The following is a 19,633-nucleotide window of genomic DNA, read 5'->3' on the forward strand; positions in this document are numbered from 1 at the left end:
TCTCAATTTGTTAGACTTAGGGAAGTCATTTTAACCTTTTGACTATATATAAAATGGAGTGAATGCCTAATTATGGAAGTATAATATTGTACTTAGCCCTTACCTAGCATTCACTGAGAATTCAACTTTGGAGTATTTCCCCAAGATTTTATTCATAGCCTTCTCTTCTCTCTGCATTCTTTATCTGAGTTACCATAATCTTTTCTGAGTTTATCTACCTTACACAAATAATTCCAGATCTAAATCTCTAGCTCCATCATTTCCTGTGAACTCCAACCTCCGTTTCTTTCTACTTGTTGTATGTCTCTACCTGGATGCCCATCTAGTGCCTAAAAGTCAATTTGGCTAGAAAACACTCATCATCTTTCTACCATTAAACTTGTTTCTTCTACTGAATTCTCTATTTTTGTTCATAGGACAATTATCTTTCCTGTCACTTGTTCTTAGAGCCTCAGAGCTAACTTCAACTCCCATGCCTTTTCAGGCTATACGGCTAATCAATTGCTGTCTCTACGCCTTGTTATTACTGTGTTATTCTTGCATCTAGAAGCGTGGTATCCACCTTCTACTTTCAATTTCATTGCCAACATTCTAGAATAAAACTATCATTCCTTCTTGTTTGGTAATCATAACCTGACCGCCCTGCTCTAGTTTCCTATTCTAATTCAGTCTTTTAAAATATTTTTAACTTTTTTTATTACAAAATAATATATGTTCAGTATAGAAAATACAGAAAGGTAAAAAGAAAACAGAAAATGCCTATATTCCCAATACTGAAAGATAATCACTATGAACATGTTGATCTATATATTCTTCTAATTCTTTTTCTCTATTGTGTGCATAACATTTCTAAACAAAGTGTTTCCAGTCCAGCCTGTATATTACTGCCAGATAACTAGAGTGTTATTCTTGAAGGCTGATTCTAATTTAAAATGTTTTCATCATTTACAGAAAAAAGCTTTCAATCCTTTGCATAGTATTCAAGCTGCTTGACAATCTAGACCCAATAGACTCTTCCAGCTTTGTTTCCAAAGGGTCCTGTCCCAAATCAGCAGAACAACCACTTAAGTTACTTGCCATTTGCTAACATGCTGCAACTCCATTCATTTGTTCACACCATTTCCTATAAAACTTCTGCCTATATGTTATAAAGCAATCCAAATGCCATCTCTTCCATGAAGCCATCAGTCACCTGCCCATCCCCATTCCCTACTCCTTGGAGAGTTAATAGTTCTGTTTTCCTCTTTTGAACATCCATTGTACTTGCAACACTCACTGGTTCTAGATAATTAGTTTCTGGTGAACACATATCTGTATTATTTATTTTTCAATACCTAGCATGATATCTTAAGCATAGTGGATATCTAGTAAATGTTGAATGAATAAGTGAATGAATGAATAGTTGAACACTGCTTCAGGGATACTACATCTCTTATTAGACTCATGAGAAAAGTAAGATTTTGTAGATACAAATGAAGCTTAAACAAATAGAACTTACTCAGATTAGAGGAAATTAAGGAGACAGAATTAGAAACTGGAATGCTGCAAATCCAAGTTTGTCATTTATCCTCTGAGCTATGGTGTGGCTCTTGATCATTAATGAGTAGATGCTTACAGTGTGGGTTACCCGTTACCTGAGCATTATACTATTTTGGATTGGAGGGAGGCAGTGTTCCTTCTTCAGCTATGGATATGGAAGAAGTACAATTAGATATTCCTTTCTCAGTCGCCTGGAAGCTGGCATGTGGACGTGTGACTTTGGTCAGTCAGAGTCTCCCACCCAGGACTTTGAATCTTGAGAGCTCAGGGTATAACAGAGATGATTCGTGGCAGTTGTGCAAATGTTGAGTCCAGTAGAGCAGAAGCAAGTGGCAATGACATCAGCAGGTATTTACCATGGCATGATCTTGATTGTGCCTTTGCCCTTCTAGGGCCTACCCATTTTCTGACCTTTCTGGTCCATTCTCTGACTTAGCCTCTTCTGATGTGTGTTTTCCAACACCACCAAGCAATTAACTCAATTCTGGCACTATCTGTCTGGAGATAGCATCAGATCCCACAGGTTAAGGGCTCAGTCCTACACTCCCCAACTTCAGATGCCTGTCACAAGCCCAAGTTGTTACTCATGCTTCTGACCAACGAGCTACAGACTGGAGGTTCCCACAACCCCCTCCTCAAGTTCGATTAGTTTGCTAGAGCAGCTCACAGAACTCAGAGAAACATTTACTTATGTTTACTAGTTTATTATAAAGGATACAGGTGAAGAGCCAGCTGAAGAGGTATATACAGCAAGGTATTATTTAATCCTCACAATATTCTAATAATTTCTATTATAAGAGGTTATAGAAGCTTGATAGAAAACAGAACAAAGTAAACTATGCAGATAGGCAGGAACCCTTTAGAATTCCTTGCCAATACTCATTTATATTGGTTATCTTGAGGAGAGATGGTTTGAATGCCCAGATTTCTGTAGCTCAAGGAATATGTTAGAAAACATTCAGTTTTTGTTTTTATAACCTCTAATTTACGAATGTTGGCAACAGACCACACAGGTGTTAGCAATATCTGAGACTTTGTCATCAATCACCAATAGAAATCACAGATGTTTTATAACTCATTACAGTTAGAGAAACCTCAAAATATTGTTTATGTTTATCACTCTTTGCAATTGTTGTAGTTATTAGGCTCCCTGCTAGCTCTGATTACTAAATGAATTAATAAAGAAGCACATATATTACTATATCACAAGTTTGTTTTCTAATATTTTGATAAGTTTATTTCAGTATTATTGGTTTCCTTTGTAATTCTAAGTGGTTAATATCTTCCATTTAAAACATTCTGAGAAGGTGTCCATAAGCTTCACCAAACTGCCAAAGAGTTCAGTATCACAAAAAAGCTTAAGAACTCCTTCCTAGATGAACTGTTCTTTTCTTTCCTTTAGACTAGCTCAGTGGCTCCCACACTTACATGTGCATGAGAATTACTTTAAAGGATCTTACAAACAAAACCGTGTATACTAGAATTCTCAAAGACAATTTGAACTGTATGCAGTTTTGGCCTTAAATGTCCACCTTTGTACTCAAACGCCTTGGGTAAGATATGACTCTGTTCTAGAGGGTTTTCAAGCAGATCCACAGACTCCTGGGAATTTGAAGTCATGAAAATAGGTCTAAAAGTTATCCATGAGAGTTTTTTAATGTTAGTTTTTCATTTTGATCATTATCTTCTAAAAAAAATAATGCATAGTAGATCATCTGGATGGCTACTTTATTACCAAGCAGTTCTGTGGTTTGTTGTTATTTCGGGGCCTGAATTTGCATTTACCATGGCCCTAATGCCAAGTAGTACCACCCTAATTGTCTCAGAGTAATAAGAAAACTATAGAAGTGGAAGTGGAATTAATGCATAGATGTTGGACTCTGACCTTGTGAAGGCCAGATGATGTCAAGTCAGGCTGTATAAATGAAATTTCCCCAGGACTGCAGGTAGAGAAAAGTGGTGGGAAAATTAAGCCATCACATGGTAAGCGTGCCATACTAAAAAACCCAAAACATGGTAGATAGGGCCATATTTGTTTGGGGAATTATTGTATCAACAAAATAATAACATCTGTTATGTTAAATCAGTGTTATTAACTTTGATTTGTGGAAGGGTTGTGAATTTGTTTTATATAAGTTGTATAAAAGCTATAAGCATTTTATTGCAGTTTTATAAATGGCTGCTTTTGTCTGTCATTAGCTCAGGCCACAGACTTTCAAGTCATCCTTGACTCCTCTCTTTGATATTCAATCAAAGCAGTAAAGCCCATTGGCTGTTCCTTCTCAATTATTTCAGAATTTAACCACTTCTCACTACCTCCACCATCACCACCACTGTGATACTGGCTATCATTTCTTGCCTGGACTTTTGTAATGACTTCTTCCAGACTCCTGTTTTTAACCTTGCTCCCGTACAATTTGTTTTCCCCAGAGTAGTGAGAGAGTGATCCTTTTAAACATATGTCATTTCTCCCCCAAAATGCTTCAATGGCTTCTCTTCTCACTTATAATAAAATCTGAAGTTTCAATCATATTAAGTAAGCCCCTATCTCCTACCACACTCCCCATTGCTCTCTCAGTTCTAGCCACACTGGCCTGGCTTTTTCTGGGATTCAACAAGCAATCTTGCTGTTCCCTCTGCCTGGACCACTCCTTCTTGCCAGGTATCTACAGGGCTTCTCCTTCACTTCCTTTAACTTTCAGGTCTCTGCTCAACTATTAACTTATCAGAGAGATCTATCCTGACTACTGATCTTGGTTTATTTTCTTTTCTTTATAATATTTATTAGTACTTGACATATTGATATTTATGTGTCTCTCTCTAGTAGAATATAAGCTCTGAAAGAGTAGGGAAGAACCTAAAGCCATGTTCAGGACTGAACACATTTTTGTTGTTAGTGCCATGGAGTCAATTCTGACTCCTAGTGACCCTGTGTGCAGCAGAGTGGAACCCTGCCTGGTGTTTTTACACCATCATCGCACCTTCCAACACTGTATCAGACAATGCTCTGCTGCTATTCACAGGATTTTCATGGCTAGTTTTTTCAAGAGTGGTGGCCAGGTCCTTCTTCCTAGTCTGTCTTAGTCTGGAAGCTCCACTGAAACCTGTCCACTATGGGTGACCCTGCTGGTATTTGAAATACTGGTAACACAGCTTTCAGCATCACAGCAACATGCAGTCACCACAGTATGTCAGCTGCCCAATGGGTTGTGTGGTTCCCTGACCAGGAAATGAACCTGGGTGTAGCAGTGAGGGTACCAAATCTAAACCTCTAGACCACCAGGGCTGGACACATATTAGACATTTAATAAATATTTGCTGACTGAATGAATATATGAACAAATGAATGAAGTGGATGACTGAAAATAATTTAAGAAAATGTTAGAGATCTGTGAGAATTTTTTTACAAGGAATCTGAATATTAATCAAGTTTGAGAAACTCTGTTTTAAAGACTGAATTATCATTGTGTATTACAATTATTTAAAATTTTCATACCGTGCATATGATTAAGTTATGCAAAATGAAGACTTCAAAAGCCTGGTCAAATGAATTAGAATAGTTTGGAATTTATGTAGACATATCAGCACCATTTTTGTACTGGTCCTAATTTTAAGACCCATGTAAAGTACCATTTTCCCAAAATGGGTGCATGATTGATTTCAAGTTGCTAGCCTCATATCGAAGTATCAGACAGAACAAAAAATTTCTGTGTTAAATGTAAGAAGTCCAAAGGAGCTTCTCCTTTCCCATTTATCTCTCAACCTAAATGTCTTTTTTTAAGGGAGAGAGAAAATAATACTCTTTAAGAAACTAAAATAATTGACATTTTTACATTTTAGCATACATAGTCTTAAAGGGTGACTGGAAGAGTCATCTTTATATAATTTAATGTCAATTGACCCAGGAGTAGTCTAAAGGTTATCATTATTGTGCTAATTGACAAATCCAAGCCACTTCTGCATTATTTGCTAAGCAGAAGTTAGAAGATTATTAAGGTCCCTTTCCAGTTCTCAAATGCTATGGTATATGATCACAATGAACTATATGATCATATGGCATAAAAAGCAACTATCATCTAGCTTCATTTTCAAAGTGAAAGTACTATAGAAACGATCCTTACATCAGAATAACAGTTAAATATTAGCGACAAACAGTAAGAACAACTAACCAAAACAGCTTTCTGTTTTTCCTTAAAGATAGTTTTTTTGTCTGTATGAGATGTTTTATTATAGAAATGGAGGAGGGAAAACACTGGACTAGTCCTGACTTTGAAAAACTCCCATCACCTATTTATACTTCATTTTTTACTGCTATTAAGTGAAGATTTTACCTGCCTCTATCTACCCTCTGGGAGAAAGATAATGAATGAAATAACAGGAATTTACAGAGGCTAATTGACTGCAGCTTAAGTTTCAGAGCCCCTTATTTACACTAGCCCCTTCTAAGGCCCTATACCTATATTTGTGGGGGAATTTTGAAAAATTATTTTTCTTAAAGAGATCCCCAGGTTTGTTAACACTTCAATCTTCATAAGAACGGAATCCACCACTGTATATTCAACTGCTATGAGATCCTTCAGAGAAATAATGACAGAGAAGTCCAATCTTGTACTTAAACTTTTCTTGATTATCCTCCAAAATATAGCAAAATAGGAAGACCTTTTGGTGTTTTGAAGTCTGGCTTAGGCAGCTTGCTTCAGAAGAAAGTTTTCTGGAGTGGGAAATTAGAGGACCTGGATTTTCATTTAGAAGAATGCTACTACATAGGTATGATTTGACATTTAACTTTTCTGGGATTGAGTTTAAAAAAATAAAAGGAGTCTGATCTTTAAAAGTCTTTCTGATATAAAACATTCTTATTCTTACTTCCTTTATTAATACTGAAATATTGTGGGTTTTTCAAGCTAGTTGGATCCAGGTTTATTGTTGAAAAAGTGTGATTATAACAGTGAAAGGCAACTGAAATCTTCTGTGAATCATTTTTCTTGAAAATTTCTGAGAAAAGGGAAAGTATGAAAAATATTTATATTTCTACTCTTTATCAAGTGTTTTTTCTTACATTAAATTAGAATGTCTATGAAAAATAATTTACTTGATTATCATTGTTGGAAGATTTCCATTTCTTAGTATAGATAGTGAAGAAAATTATTTCAGTTGCATGTCTCTAATGAAATCTTCTACTCTAAGCAACCTGGATTGTTCACTTGGCCTCAGGGCCTAAGACCTGAAATACTACATTCTTGGCACAGTTCTAAGTTCTTACTGTGAATGTAATACCTGAGGTTGCAGGAGATCAAGGAAAAGGGAAAAAATAATTTTATGCATATCATTTCATCTTCAATTCAATGTTAATTCTTAAAATGCTATCGTCTTGGAAGGAAAAATGTCCTTGTTCATGTTTTGACAGAAGGATGAATTTAAAGATCATTTTTAGTATAAGATTGGGATGGAAAATACAAGGAGATTTCAGCAGATGTTTGTAGAGTATCTGCTATATAAAGATGCCACAGGGCCCAGCAGTTCCACTCGTGGGTATATAATCATGAGAGATGAAAATGTATGTCCACACAAAAACTTATACATTCATGATAGCCAAAACGTGGAAACAACTCAAATGTCCATCAGCTTGTAAAAGGAGAAACAAAATGTGGTACATCTGTACAATGGAATATTATTCAGCAAAAAAAAAAGGAAATTCGTGCTACAATATGGATGAGCCTTGAAAACATTATGCTAGGGAAAGAAACCACTCACAAAAAACCATGTATTATGTGATTCCCTTCATATGAAGTGTCTAGAACAGAGAAATCTGTAGAGATAGAAAGTAGATTAGTGGTTGCTTAGGACTGGAGAGATGGGGATGATAGCTGAAGAGAATGGGACTTCTTTTTGTGTTGATGAAAATGGTCTAAAATTGACTGTCGTGATGCTTGCACCTATCTGTGAATATACTGAAAACCATTGAATTGTATACTTTAAATGGGTGAATTATATGGGACATGAATTATATCTCAAAAAAGTGTTTTTAAAAGAAAAGACATGGGGGTACAATGATTAAAACATAGATTGAGATATGTATCCTCCTCTGAAGAAGCACTTGTCATACGGTTAGAGTTCAAATATATGTATGTATTTAAAACTGAAGCAGAGAGAGAAAATGGTAGGTCTTGTAGAAGAGGTGACATTTAGCTGGACTGTGAGAGTAGTTGGGGTTTGGATATTCTAGGCAGAGGGACAGCATAAGCAAAGACAAAGATAGGAAAATGTAACTGTATAGTAGTTCATTTTTTCCTGATGGTAGAGTATAAGACTTTAGGTTAGAGTAGTGGTTTGAGACCAGCTTTGGATGTTGGTTAGGTAAAGTTGTTCTTTATACTGTAGGCAGTAGGGAGACATTGAAGGATTTTGAGCAGAGATGTGATACTGTCTGAACTGTGCTTCAGGAAGATTATTATGGTAATAGGGTTTTTAAGATGAATTTCAGAAAGGATAGACTAGAGTCTGAAAGAGCAGAAACGGAGGAAAGAGATAATGAATGCTAATAGAAATGGAAATTGAAGAAGAGATGAAAAGAAATATTTGAAGCAGACTTGTGAATGGAATGTTAGGGACAAGGGAAGGGGAATGGTCAAAAGTTAACATGAGGTGCATGTGAGCCATTTAGGGGAGAAGCCAAATATATACTTGAAAATGTGGGACTGGGGCTTAGAATGGAAGTCAGGACTGTCTAGTGACATAGTGTTACTGAAACCATTAAATGGAGAAAATTTAGGGTAGCAGCATGCATCACACAAGGCGCTCCAGGCAAATAGGTTGGAGGAACACATTCATTTGGAGATCAGACAGAAGAGGAACTATAGGAGGAATATTTTGGAAAAACAGGAGAAGATAGTTTCATGGAATCCAAGAGACATTTATATAGAAAGAAGGGAGGTGGTTAAATGGAAGAAAACTGAGAACATTCTTTAGGTGTAATGGATAAACTTCAGGAGTATGGTTGTCAGCCTCAATAGCATGTACAGTATTCTACTCGGTGAAAAAAAAATGATAATACTGGGAAAGTGTAATTCCTAGAAATCTTTCAGAGTTAATTTTAGAACATTTATAGAGCTATGCAACCAAAGATGGAGAGAATATACATTTTAAGAAAATTATGTAAAAATGAATATGTATTTAGAGAGCAGAAAATTACCACGCATCCATGTCCATAGCATGAGAAAATTATTTTCTAGGAGTGAATGTCTTCTACATTTGAAATTAGTCAGGACATGAGGATATTAGTAAACACCTTATTGAAAACTACTTTCTTAGAAATTTTGCAACTATTGTTATATAATATCATAAGGGATATTTTAGTTCACTGAATCTGTAATCAAACTAGATTAGCAGGGTAGACATGCAGACATTGTAGTTATTGATTAGTTGATGGTTAAATGTGATGCTGAATTCAGGCAAGTTTTAGCTAACAATTAATATAGAGCATTCCACAGCCGGAGAATCAGAATAACAAAAGAATGAAAAAGATTAGCTTACAAGTAGAAATGTGAGAGGAGATTGGGATATCCTCAAGAGGAAAAAGGTGAAAATGGAGGTCGATACGTTTTTTCTAGTTTCCCGCCCACCCCCCTTTTTAAGACCTTCATCTCCAAAGCTAGCCAAGCATCTAAAAATTATTTCAATATACATAAGCTTTAAATTGATATATTCTTTGACCCAATAATTCTACTTCTAGAAATCCATTCCAAAGAAAGCCCTGTAAATGTAGATGGATAATATGCACAAAGTTCTTCAAAACACAATAATTTTTAATAATTTGACAAGGGGTTGAATACAGCCTTGGTTTCAAATTGTGGAGAAACGGTTGTGAATGAATTGTGGCTCTTCAGTAAGATATACATTGAGTAGTCATTAAAATGATCTTTGTGAACAATGTTCGATAACGTGACAAAATGCTTGTACTACAGAATTAGTTAAAAGAGGTAGACTGTGGAATTATATATATAATGTGATCTCAGCTGTATAACAAATATAAACGTGAGCATGAAGAAATAAATATGCACATGGAGAAAAGTGTTAAATTGTTAATGGAGTTTGTCCTGGGTAGGATTAGGGATTTTTCTTCATAATAGTATATATTTCCCAGATTCTCTACATTAGGGTGTACTTCTGTAATAGATAGTAAGGAATAATCGTTACCCCTGAAATGTGGAAGACTGGTTATAGGAAAGCCTAGGAAAGGAAAAATAGATGAGACAATGTAAATCATCATGCCTATTGGAAAAGCAATTCAAAATGTACGCCTTCCTGACAATCAGCAGCATCACCGTGTGCTGTCAGATTAGTCCTGTCTACAGGTAGCCTCTATTGAGTTTCCCTGGACTCACAACAAACCAGTGGAAGCCTCATAGATTCTGAAATCTAATGACACATTTGTTTACCTGGTGTTACTTGTGAAAGAGTAGCCTGAGTCTGTATTGTGAAAATCTTACCTTTTACATTTGTCATCCACAAACAGATGAAGATAAAATTTTAACTTTGTAATATTACATTTGTAAATATTTAAACCTATCATATTATCGATTATTGCTTCTTTAATTTTGCCCTTATAATTATATATTTTATTCTTCTTTTTCCATAGGTGCACCATAAATACAAAAGACTGAAGTTATAAGAGAGAATAAAAATATTGCTGCTAAAATGAATCTGAGCAACACAGTATATTTTGTGCCATATACAAAAAGGTATTGTCCATTGATCCATGACTTTGCTTTATTCTATAAAATAGGAGCAAATTCTATTTTCTGGGTCTTCTATAATGAAGTTTTATTATCTTTGTAAGGAAAATAAAAAGAAAAGTAAAAATCTTAATAAAATTGGGATAAAATATTCTGTAAGCATTTTTTAGTTTCAAATTGTTTTCTTATAGATTTTCATTATTCTCAGTTATAGCTTACAGTTATGGAGAATTACTTGGTGAAAAGAAATGAGCTTACTTAAAGTTTCTTGATTCCTATTATGAAATTATTTTCTTTAAGTATATGTTGCCATTTTTTGTTGTAATACTTTATAATTAGACATTTGAAATAAAATTCTTCATATCACTTTTCCTCTAATTACAGAAGTAATAGATTTTGCAGAAAATACAGATAAGCAAAAAGAAAGAAATAAAAAAGTTACCTGAAATCCCAACACCTACTTCAGATATAGCACAAACCTGCAAATAAATCCAAACTGCAAGTGAGACAAGCCACGCTGCCCACTTCACTGTCACATCTCTCCTGTGTGTTACCTACTTATACCCCGATTCTTCTATTAAAGCAAAACAAAACAAAAGAAGAAACCGCCTTGTATAAATTCCTGGAAGGATATATTACTGGGACAAAGAGTGAATCCATTCTGTTCTTCCAGCAGTGTATAAAAATGACTTTTCTTATGCCCTCACCATAAAATTTATCTTTTCTCTATTACTTCACCAATTTGTCATTGGTGAAAATTTGTCATTTGGTGAAATGAGGTGTCATTATTTTAGTTTTTACTTCTTTGATTACTAGTGAAATTATATGTTTCATGTCATTAATCATATGACTTCTATTTCTTCTTTTAATTTCCTGTTTATGTCCTTTGAATGTGTCGGTGGGTATATTATATGTATGTGTTCACCTCTCTGATGTTAAGAATAACTTTTAGGGGCCGGCCCTGTGGCCTAGAGATTAAGTTCGCACGCTCTGCTTTAGCAGCCTGGGTTTGGTTCCCAGGCACAGAACTACATCACTCATTGGTGGCCGTGCTTTGGCAACGACCCACATACAAATAGAGGAAGACTGGCACAGATGTTAGCTCAGGGCCAAAAGCAAAAAGAGGAAGATTGGCAACAGATGTTAGCTCAGGGTGAATCTTCCTCAGCAAAAAATAAAAAAAATAACTGGCACTTATTTTGCAAAAACTATCCCTGCTTTATTTGCTTTTCAATTTTGTTTATTGCATCTTTTTAAAACAACCTTGTTGATGTATAATTGACATAAAACATGTTCTAACATATCCATCACTCTCAAAAGCTTCTTCATGACCCTTTTTAATCTCTCTCTCCACCTCCTTTCACTCAAACCCTATCCCCAGGCAACTACTGATGTGCTTTCTGTCATTTTAGATTAGTTTGCATTTTCTAGAATTTTATATAAATGAAATCATAGAGTATGTACTCTTTTTTTGTCTGGCTTCTTTCACTCAGCATAATTATTTTGAGATTCACCCATGTTGTAGCATGTATCAGTAGTTCATTTTATTGCTGAGTTGCATTCCATCATCTGCATGTATGACAGATTGTTTATCCATTCATCTGTTGATGGACATTTGGGTTGTTTCCAGTTTCAGCTATTAAAAATAAAGCTGCTATGAACATTTGTGTACAGGGTTTATATGGACATATGCTTTCATTTTTCTTGGGTAAATACCAGGAGTGGAATGACTACATCATATAATAGATGTATGTTTAACTTTTTAAGAAACTGCCAATGTGTTTTCCAAAGTGTTTGTACCATGTTACGTTCCCACCAGCAGTATATGAGAGATTCAGTTACTTTGCATCCTTGCCAACATCTGGTATGGTCAGTCTTTTCAATGTTAGCTATTCTAATAGGTATGTAATAGTATTTCATTGTGGTTTTAATTTGTATCTCCCTAATGAATAGTGATATTAAGCATCTTTTCTTTTGTGTATTTGCCATCCATATATCTTCCTTCATGAAGTGTCTGTTCTAGTCTTTTTCCCATTTTTAAAATTGAGTTCATTTTCTTTTTACTGAGTTTTGAGGATTCTTTATATTTTCTAGATACAAGTCCATTATAAGATATATGTTTTGCCAAGATTTTCTCCCAATCTGTGACTTACCTTTTCATTGTCTTAATGAAGTCTTTCAAAAGGGATACATTTTTAATCTTGATTAAGTTTAATTTGTCAATTTTTTCTTTTATAGATTGTGCTCTTTTTTTATATCTAAGAAATCTTCGCCTGACTCAAGGTCGCAAAGAATTTCTCCCATGGTTTCATAGAGGGTTTTTTTAGTTTTAGGTTTTACATTTAGTTCTATATTACTTTTGGAGTTAATTTTTAATATGGGGTTAATATGGATCAAAGATCTCTTTTTTTTTTGGCATATATATATATGCAATTGTTCCAGCACCATTTGTTGAAGACTTTCTCCACTGAATTGCCTTTGCGCCTTTATCAAAATTCAGTTGTCCATAAATGTGGGTCTATTTCTGGACTTCCTATGCTGTTGCATTGATCTGTTTGTCTATATCATTATCACTCGCTTGATAACTGTAGCCTTATGATAAACTTGCAATTAGGATGTATTAGCCCTCCAACTTCGTCTTCCTTTTTCAAAGTTGTTTTGGTTATTCTCGGTCTTTGCATTTTCTTATGAATTTTAGAATCAGCTTCTCAATTTATATTTCTAAAGAAAATTCCATGTTGAGTCTTCTGACCTCTAACCACAGTATAGCTCTTCATTATGTCTTTAATTTCTTTCACCATTCTTGTAATTTTCAATGTACAGGTCTCACACATCTTTTGTCAGATTTATTCCTAAATATTTCATATTGTAAGTGATATTTAAAATTTTTTTCTTCTTTTTTTTTTTTTTTGCTTTATCTCCCCAAACCCCTCCCCCTATACACAGTTGTATATCTTAGTTGCAGGTCCTTCAAGTTGTGGGATGTTAAAATTTTTGATTTCTGTTGTTCCTGTTTGGAAATATAATTGAGTTTTAGATGTTGATGTTATATTCTGCAACTTTGATAAACTCACTTATTAGTCCTAGTAGCTTTTTGTAGATTACATTGAATTTTGTACATAGGTGATTATGTTGTTTGTCACTAAAAGTCTTCCTTTTTCCTTCCCAATCTTGATGCTTTTTCTTTCTTCTTTTCTTGCCTTATTGCACTTATAGAACATCCAGCACAATGTTGAATAGAAGTGTTGAGCACAGACCTCTTTGCCTTGTTCCTGATCTTAGCAGGAAAGCATTTTGCCTTTCGCCATTATATTTGACCATAACTACAGATGTTTCATGGATTCCCTTTATGAGGTTGGGGGTGTTACCTGCTATTTCTAGTAGGCTCAGAGTCTTTATCAGGAATGAATTTTGGATTTTGTCAAATGCTTTTATGCATCTTTAGAGGTGCTCATTTGGCTTTTTTTTAGATTGTTGATATGGTGAGTTACATTGGTTGACTTTTGTGTGTTAAACCAACCTTGCATTCCTGGGATATTATTGAATTTTATTTGCTAAAATTTTGTTATGAATTTTTGCATCTGTATCCCTGAAGTATTTTTGTCTGTTGTTTTCTTTCTTGTAATGTTTTTGTCTGGCTTTGGTATCAGGGCACTGCAAGGCTCATAGAATGAATCCTAGAAAGTATTTCTTCTTTTCCATTTTCTGGGAGACATATATAGAATTAGTGTTGTGTCTTCTGTTGATATTTGGTAGAATTTACCAATGAAGCCATTTTAGCCTGGAGTTTTCTTTTTAAGAAGATTTTAAATTACAAATTCAGTTACTTCCATAGGTGTATAGAGGTATTTGGGCTGTTTCTTCTGGAGTAAACTTTGGTGGTTTGTGTCTGTCAAAGAATTTGTCTATTTCATCTAAGTTGTTGAATTTATTTCCGTAATGTTGTTTATATTAATCCCTGATTATCCTTCTGATGTCTATAGAATCTGTATTGATGTCATCTCTCTCATTTCTGCTATTGGTAATTGTGTCTTCTGACTTTTTTTTCTCATCAGTCTGGCAAGAGGTGTATAAATTTGATTATGTTTCTCAAAGAATTAGCTTTGCTTTCATGATTTTTTTCTTTTCTTTTTTTTCTGCTTTAATCTTTATTATTTCCTTTCTCTGCTTACTTTGGGCTAAATTTGCTCATTTTTTCTAGTTTTTTTCTAGTGGAAGCTGAGGTCATTTGTTTGAGACCTTTCTTAAAACAAGAGCTTAGTGCAGTAGATTTTCCTGTGAGTACTGCTTTAGCAGCATCCCACAAATTTTGATATGTTGTACTTTCATTTTAATTAAGATAAAAATATTTTCTTTTTTTTAATTTATTCTTTGACCCATGGACTATTTAAAAGTGTATTATTTAGTTTCCATATATTTGCAGATTTTTCAGATGTCTCTCTGCTATTGAACGATAGCAAATCAAAGTAATGTTTATTACAGCATTTATGGGCTTAACTCCTCCATAAATAACTCTGTACAGAGTTGGGAAGTAGGGCTATGATAGATACAGGAGGGAAGAGAGCATGGTATGAAGGCTCACATGTGATCAGGTGCAGCATCCTCCCATTTTCAAGTGCACTAACAAGGCTGTTGGGATCTCCATCAGAGTGAAAACAGCAGGACTCCTATGGCAAGATCTTTCAGAATTTGAGGGTTCCATTGCAGGTTCAGTCCATGACCCAGGTCCAAAAGTTTTAGCCTTCTCTGCTTCCTCCAGGGCTAACTTCAGGTTCTGGTAAAATAGTTCACATCTGATGGGCATTTCCAGGGAGTGGAATGGATTCTTGAGGGCAAAGTCTGAGCAAATCTCATAAATCTTTTGAAGAGAATCTATTCCAGCTTGCCTAGGATCTGCCAGCACCACAAACTTGATCCTTCTCAGTGTTTGGAAGCAGGGCAGTTTAAATGTGCCTCTAATTTAATTCCATTATGTTCAGAGAATATGCTTAGTATGACTTAAATCTTTTCAATTTATTGAGGCTTATTTTATGGTGTGGAACATAGGTCTATCTTGGTAAGTGATCTGTGTGCACTTGGAAAGAAGATGTGTTATGATGTTGGGTAGAGTGCTCTGTAAATGTTAATAATCAAATTGCTTGATAATGCTGTTCAAGTCTTCTGTATCCTTACTGATTTTCTGTCTATCTGTTCTATCAATTATTGAGAAAAGGAAACTGAAACCTGCAACTATAATTGTGGATTTGTCTATTTCTCCTTGAAGTTGAATCAGTTTTTAATCATGTATTTTGAAGCTCTGTTATTAGGTGCATAAACATTTAGGATTGTTATGTTCTCTTGATGAATAGATGGATCCCTTTACCATTATGAAATAAACTTCATATTATTCTTTGCTTTGAAATCTATGTTATTTGATATCAATATAGCCAGCCCAGCTTTCTTTTGATTAGTATTATGTCTTTTTCTATCCATTTAACCTATTTGTCTTTATATTTAAAGACATATTTGTGTCTTTATATATACACACATATGTATTCATATATGCAATTAAATTTATGTATAATATACAGTCCATATTCAAATGATATTATACCATTTTGCTTATAGTATAACAACTTTACAATGTTGTGCTTAAATTTCTCTCCTCCTAGACTTTGTGTTATTATACATTTTACTTCTATGTGTATTATAAATTCACACTATGTTGTTATTTTTGTTTAAATGATGAAATTTAAATAATGGGCGACCAGGCCCTGAGCTCCCCCCTCTCTGAGCCTTGGCCTGGAAACTCTCCCAGGGCCTTAAGCTGGGCAATTATGGCTCATCTTGTTTGCTGCTCTTCTGTCAGGAATCACCATCCTTCTTTGCCTGTCCATTGTCTTGAAATATCCTCATTTCATTTTTTTTTCCCAGTGTTTTAGTTGTTTCTTGTGGCAGATAATAAATCCAATCCCTGTTACTCCATCTTGGCTGGAAGTAGAAATCTATTCATTATGTTTTTTAAGACAAAGAAGTTATTAATTGTATGTAGTCAAGCTTATTGATTTTAGTTTATGGCTTTTGCCTCTGGTGTCTTGCTTAGTAATTAAATATTCAACTATAATTTATTCTAAAAGATTTTATGGTCTCATTTTTTACATTTAAATTTTTATTTCTTTTGAAAATCATTTTAGTCTATAGTATGACATAGTGATCTATGTATTTCTCCCAAATGGTTATCCATATTACTTAGCTTTATTTACATTGAAGCCAAAATATTCGAAAGTTCAAAATACATTTTGGTGATTGAAAAGATCTTAGTTCTTATAAGTTTAATTTGTAGATCTTTTGGGTTTTTCTAAAGGCAAGCTTATAGTTTACTTTTTTCTTTTTTTTTTCTTTTTTTGGCATATTCTCCAAAAGGTATGCCTTTGATTTAATCCTTTGTTTCTCTTTTCTATTCTCAAGCATAAGCATTGAAGGCAATAGCACTTTTTGAACTTTATGTATTTTCGGTTAACTGATTGACAAATAACTAGATTTAAGGTACTTTTTCAATAGTATTGATATATTGACTTAATGCTTGATTAGTCGCATTCATGGATTGCCAGGATGAGTGCCCGGGATTACAGGTGTGCTGTTTTCTGTGGCGAATACTTTTGAGGGCTCCCCATTGCCCTCAGGATAAAGTCAAAATTTCTTAATATGGCTTAAAAGACCTATTGAGATTTTCCTTGGCTTAACACCAGCTTTATATTTTCTCCTTCCAACTCTTCCACACATTCGTATTGAATAAACTACTTTTATTTTCCCTGAGTAGGAATACTTTTTCAAATCCAAGTAAGAAATAGTCTGGATCACCCTATTATATCCTTATATGAAAATTTTTTGCTTTTTCCTCATAACAGCAACCAATTATAACTATTTTGTCATTTGTGCCATTATAGTTTAATGCCTGTCACTCCCATTTGACTCTAAGACCTTTAAGGACAGGGACCACATCCCATTCTATCTCCAACACTCAGTACACTTCCTGGCAAATAGTAGGCACCCAATATATATTTGTTGAATCAAGGAAAGAGTTGAGTGGTTAGATGGATAGTTAGTTTGATGACCTACATATGCTAACGATTTAACTAGACTAACCATATGAAATAATGTACATTGTCACCTAAGGCTATCATGTCGCAAGAGAGAAATACCTCTTAGCATGGTCAGTTTTACTTCTTTAATTAATGACTCTCTTTTTCTCTTCTTGAGTGAAGCCCATTGGCTCATCATGTTTGCAAAACTACAGTTTTATTGGCCAATAATCAAATTTCTAGCATAGTTATCTAGTGGGTCAAGGAAGAAACACAAACTATCCTGTGATAAGTTCAAATGTCGAATGATTCTTGGGGGCAGGAGGTATTTATAATAAAAAACATGGATGAAAGCTAATATTTCAATATTTTTCAAAGAATAAAGAAAAAAGGATCTACACCAAAAAATGTAACTATTGACAATCAACATATAAGCATGTCAAAATGATGTCTTTTTATTAATAGAAACTTTGAACTCAGAATATTTTGTATAGCAGCAGAATAACCTGCCTCTTTAAGTGAACATTTAGCATAGTCTCCAAATTACAGAAGTTTTTTCCAGTGGTTTGCACAGAATTGTTTAATTACCTATTCTACTATATGTATATATCACACATTAATTAAGAGCATGGGCTTTGCAGTTAGATCCGGGTTTGAGTCCCATTTCTGACAAATACTACTTTCCTGACCATGGAGAAGTAGTTCTGCCTCTCAATCTTAGTTCATCCTATAAAATCTAAATAATAAGGTCCTACTTTATGAAGCTGTCGTAGGGATTAAAGGAGATAATGTGTACATTGTATTCAGTGTTGCCTAACACATAGTAGTACTTAATAAATGTTAGCTATTATTATTTCAGTATTAATTAGACCAAAATGCTTTTTAAAACAGATTTATTGAGATATAATTTTCATACCATACAATTCACTCATTTAAAGTGCATAATTCAGTGGTTTTCAGTATACTAGCAGTCGTGCAACCATCACCACCATCAATTTTAGAACATCTTAATCACCCTAAAAAGAAAGCCCATACCTTTTAGCTATTATCCCCAATCCCCGCTTCTTCCAAGCCCTAGGCAACCAGTAATCTACTTTTTGTCTCTATAGATTTCCTTAGTCTGGATGTATTATATAGACTGAATGACACAATATGTAGTCTTTTGTGACTGGTTTCTTTCACTTAGCATAATGTTTTCAAGGTTCATCCATGTTGCAGCATGTATCAGTACTTCAATCCTTTTTATGGCTGAATAATATTCCATTGTATGGATATAGTATATTTTGTTTATTCATTTGCCAAATGGACATTTGAGTTGTTTCCACCTTCTGGCTATTACGAATGATGATGCCATCAATATCCATGCACAAGTTTTGTGTGAACCTATGTTTTTATATCCCTTGGGTATATACTAGGAGTGGAATTTCTTGGTCAAATGGTAACTCTATGTTTAAGTTTTTGATGAACTGCCAGTCTGTTTCCCAAAATGGCTGCACCATATTACATTCCCACCAGCAGTGTTGGAGCGTTCTTATCTGTCCACGTTCTTACCGATACTTATTATCTGACTTTTCATAATAGCCATCCTACTGGATATGAAATGGTATCTCATTGTGGTTTTAACTTTTATTTTTCTAATGACTAATAATCTAGAGCATCTCTTCATGTGTTAATAGCCACTTGTATATCTTTGGGGAAATGTCTATTCATATCTTTTGCCCGTTTTTCCTTTGGGTTATTTGTCTTTTTGTTATGGAGTTGTAAGACTAAGATGGTTTTTAATATTTATTTGTATTGCCACCAAACAAAATGTGTTCAAGATAAGTTAATGTTAAATCTTATTTTTCTACAGGTACTAAACATTTACCAAAAAAATAATTTGTCAATGAGAGATAAAGCTGACTGGGATATCAAAAGCAAAGCGCTTGCAAATACTGGTCATCATGCGTAAAGGGGTGCCAAAGGACCCAGAGATTGCTGATCTATTCTACAAAGATGATCCTGAAGAACTTTTTATTGGTTTGCATGAAATTGGACATGGAAGTTTTGGAGCAGTTTATTTTGTAAGTAATTAAGAATCATTTAGATAGATCACATGAAGAAAGTTTGAATTCTACACATTCTATTATTTATAAAATACACTTGGCTTTAATGTTTATTCTACAAATTAAATGATGTCTATAGTAGAGGCAAATAGTCATTGCTGAAAAGCCAATCCCAGAATTCTAAGCATTATTCAAGTCAATGGTGTCTATATCAAATGACTCTGCCATCAAGTTTCTACAAAAAAGTTATAAG

The 19,633-nt window shown here is 34.3% G+C and overlaps 1 protein-coding gene across 8 annotated transcripts in view; it reads left to right on the forward strand.

Moving 5' to 3' along the window:
* The window catches only part of TAOK3 (TAO kinase 3), a 169,194-nt gene that overhangs the window by 67,816 nt on the left and 81,745 nt on the right, over positions 1-19,633 (forward strand). For 7 of the 8 annotated variants that reach the window (XM_008533195.2, XM_070628809.1, XM_070628802.1 and 4 more), the window contains 2 exons: positions 10,178-10,280; positions 19,188-19,398. In XM_008533195.2, coding sequence (XP_008531417.2) covers positions 19,279-19,398 — 120 coding nt within the window. In that variant the 5' untranslated portion in view covers positions 10,178-10,280; positions 19,188-19,278. Of the gene's footprint in view, positions 1-6,183; positions 6,307-10,177; positions 10,281-19,187; positions 19,399-19,633 lie in introns of those variants that run through there. The other variant, XM_070628806.1, reaches the window with a different exon arrangement.

This window comes from Equus przewalskii, chromosome 7 (assembly GCF_037783145.1).
Source record: "Equus przewalskii isolate Varuska chromosome 7, EquPr2, whole genome shotgun sequence".
Taxonomy (NCBI): domain Eukaryota; kingdom Metazoa; phylum Chordata; class Mammalia; order Perissodactyla; family Equidae; genus Equus; species Equus przewalskii.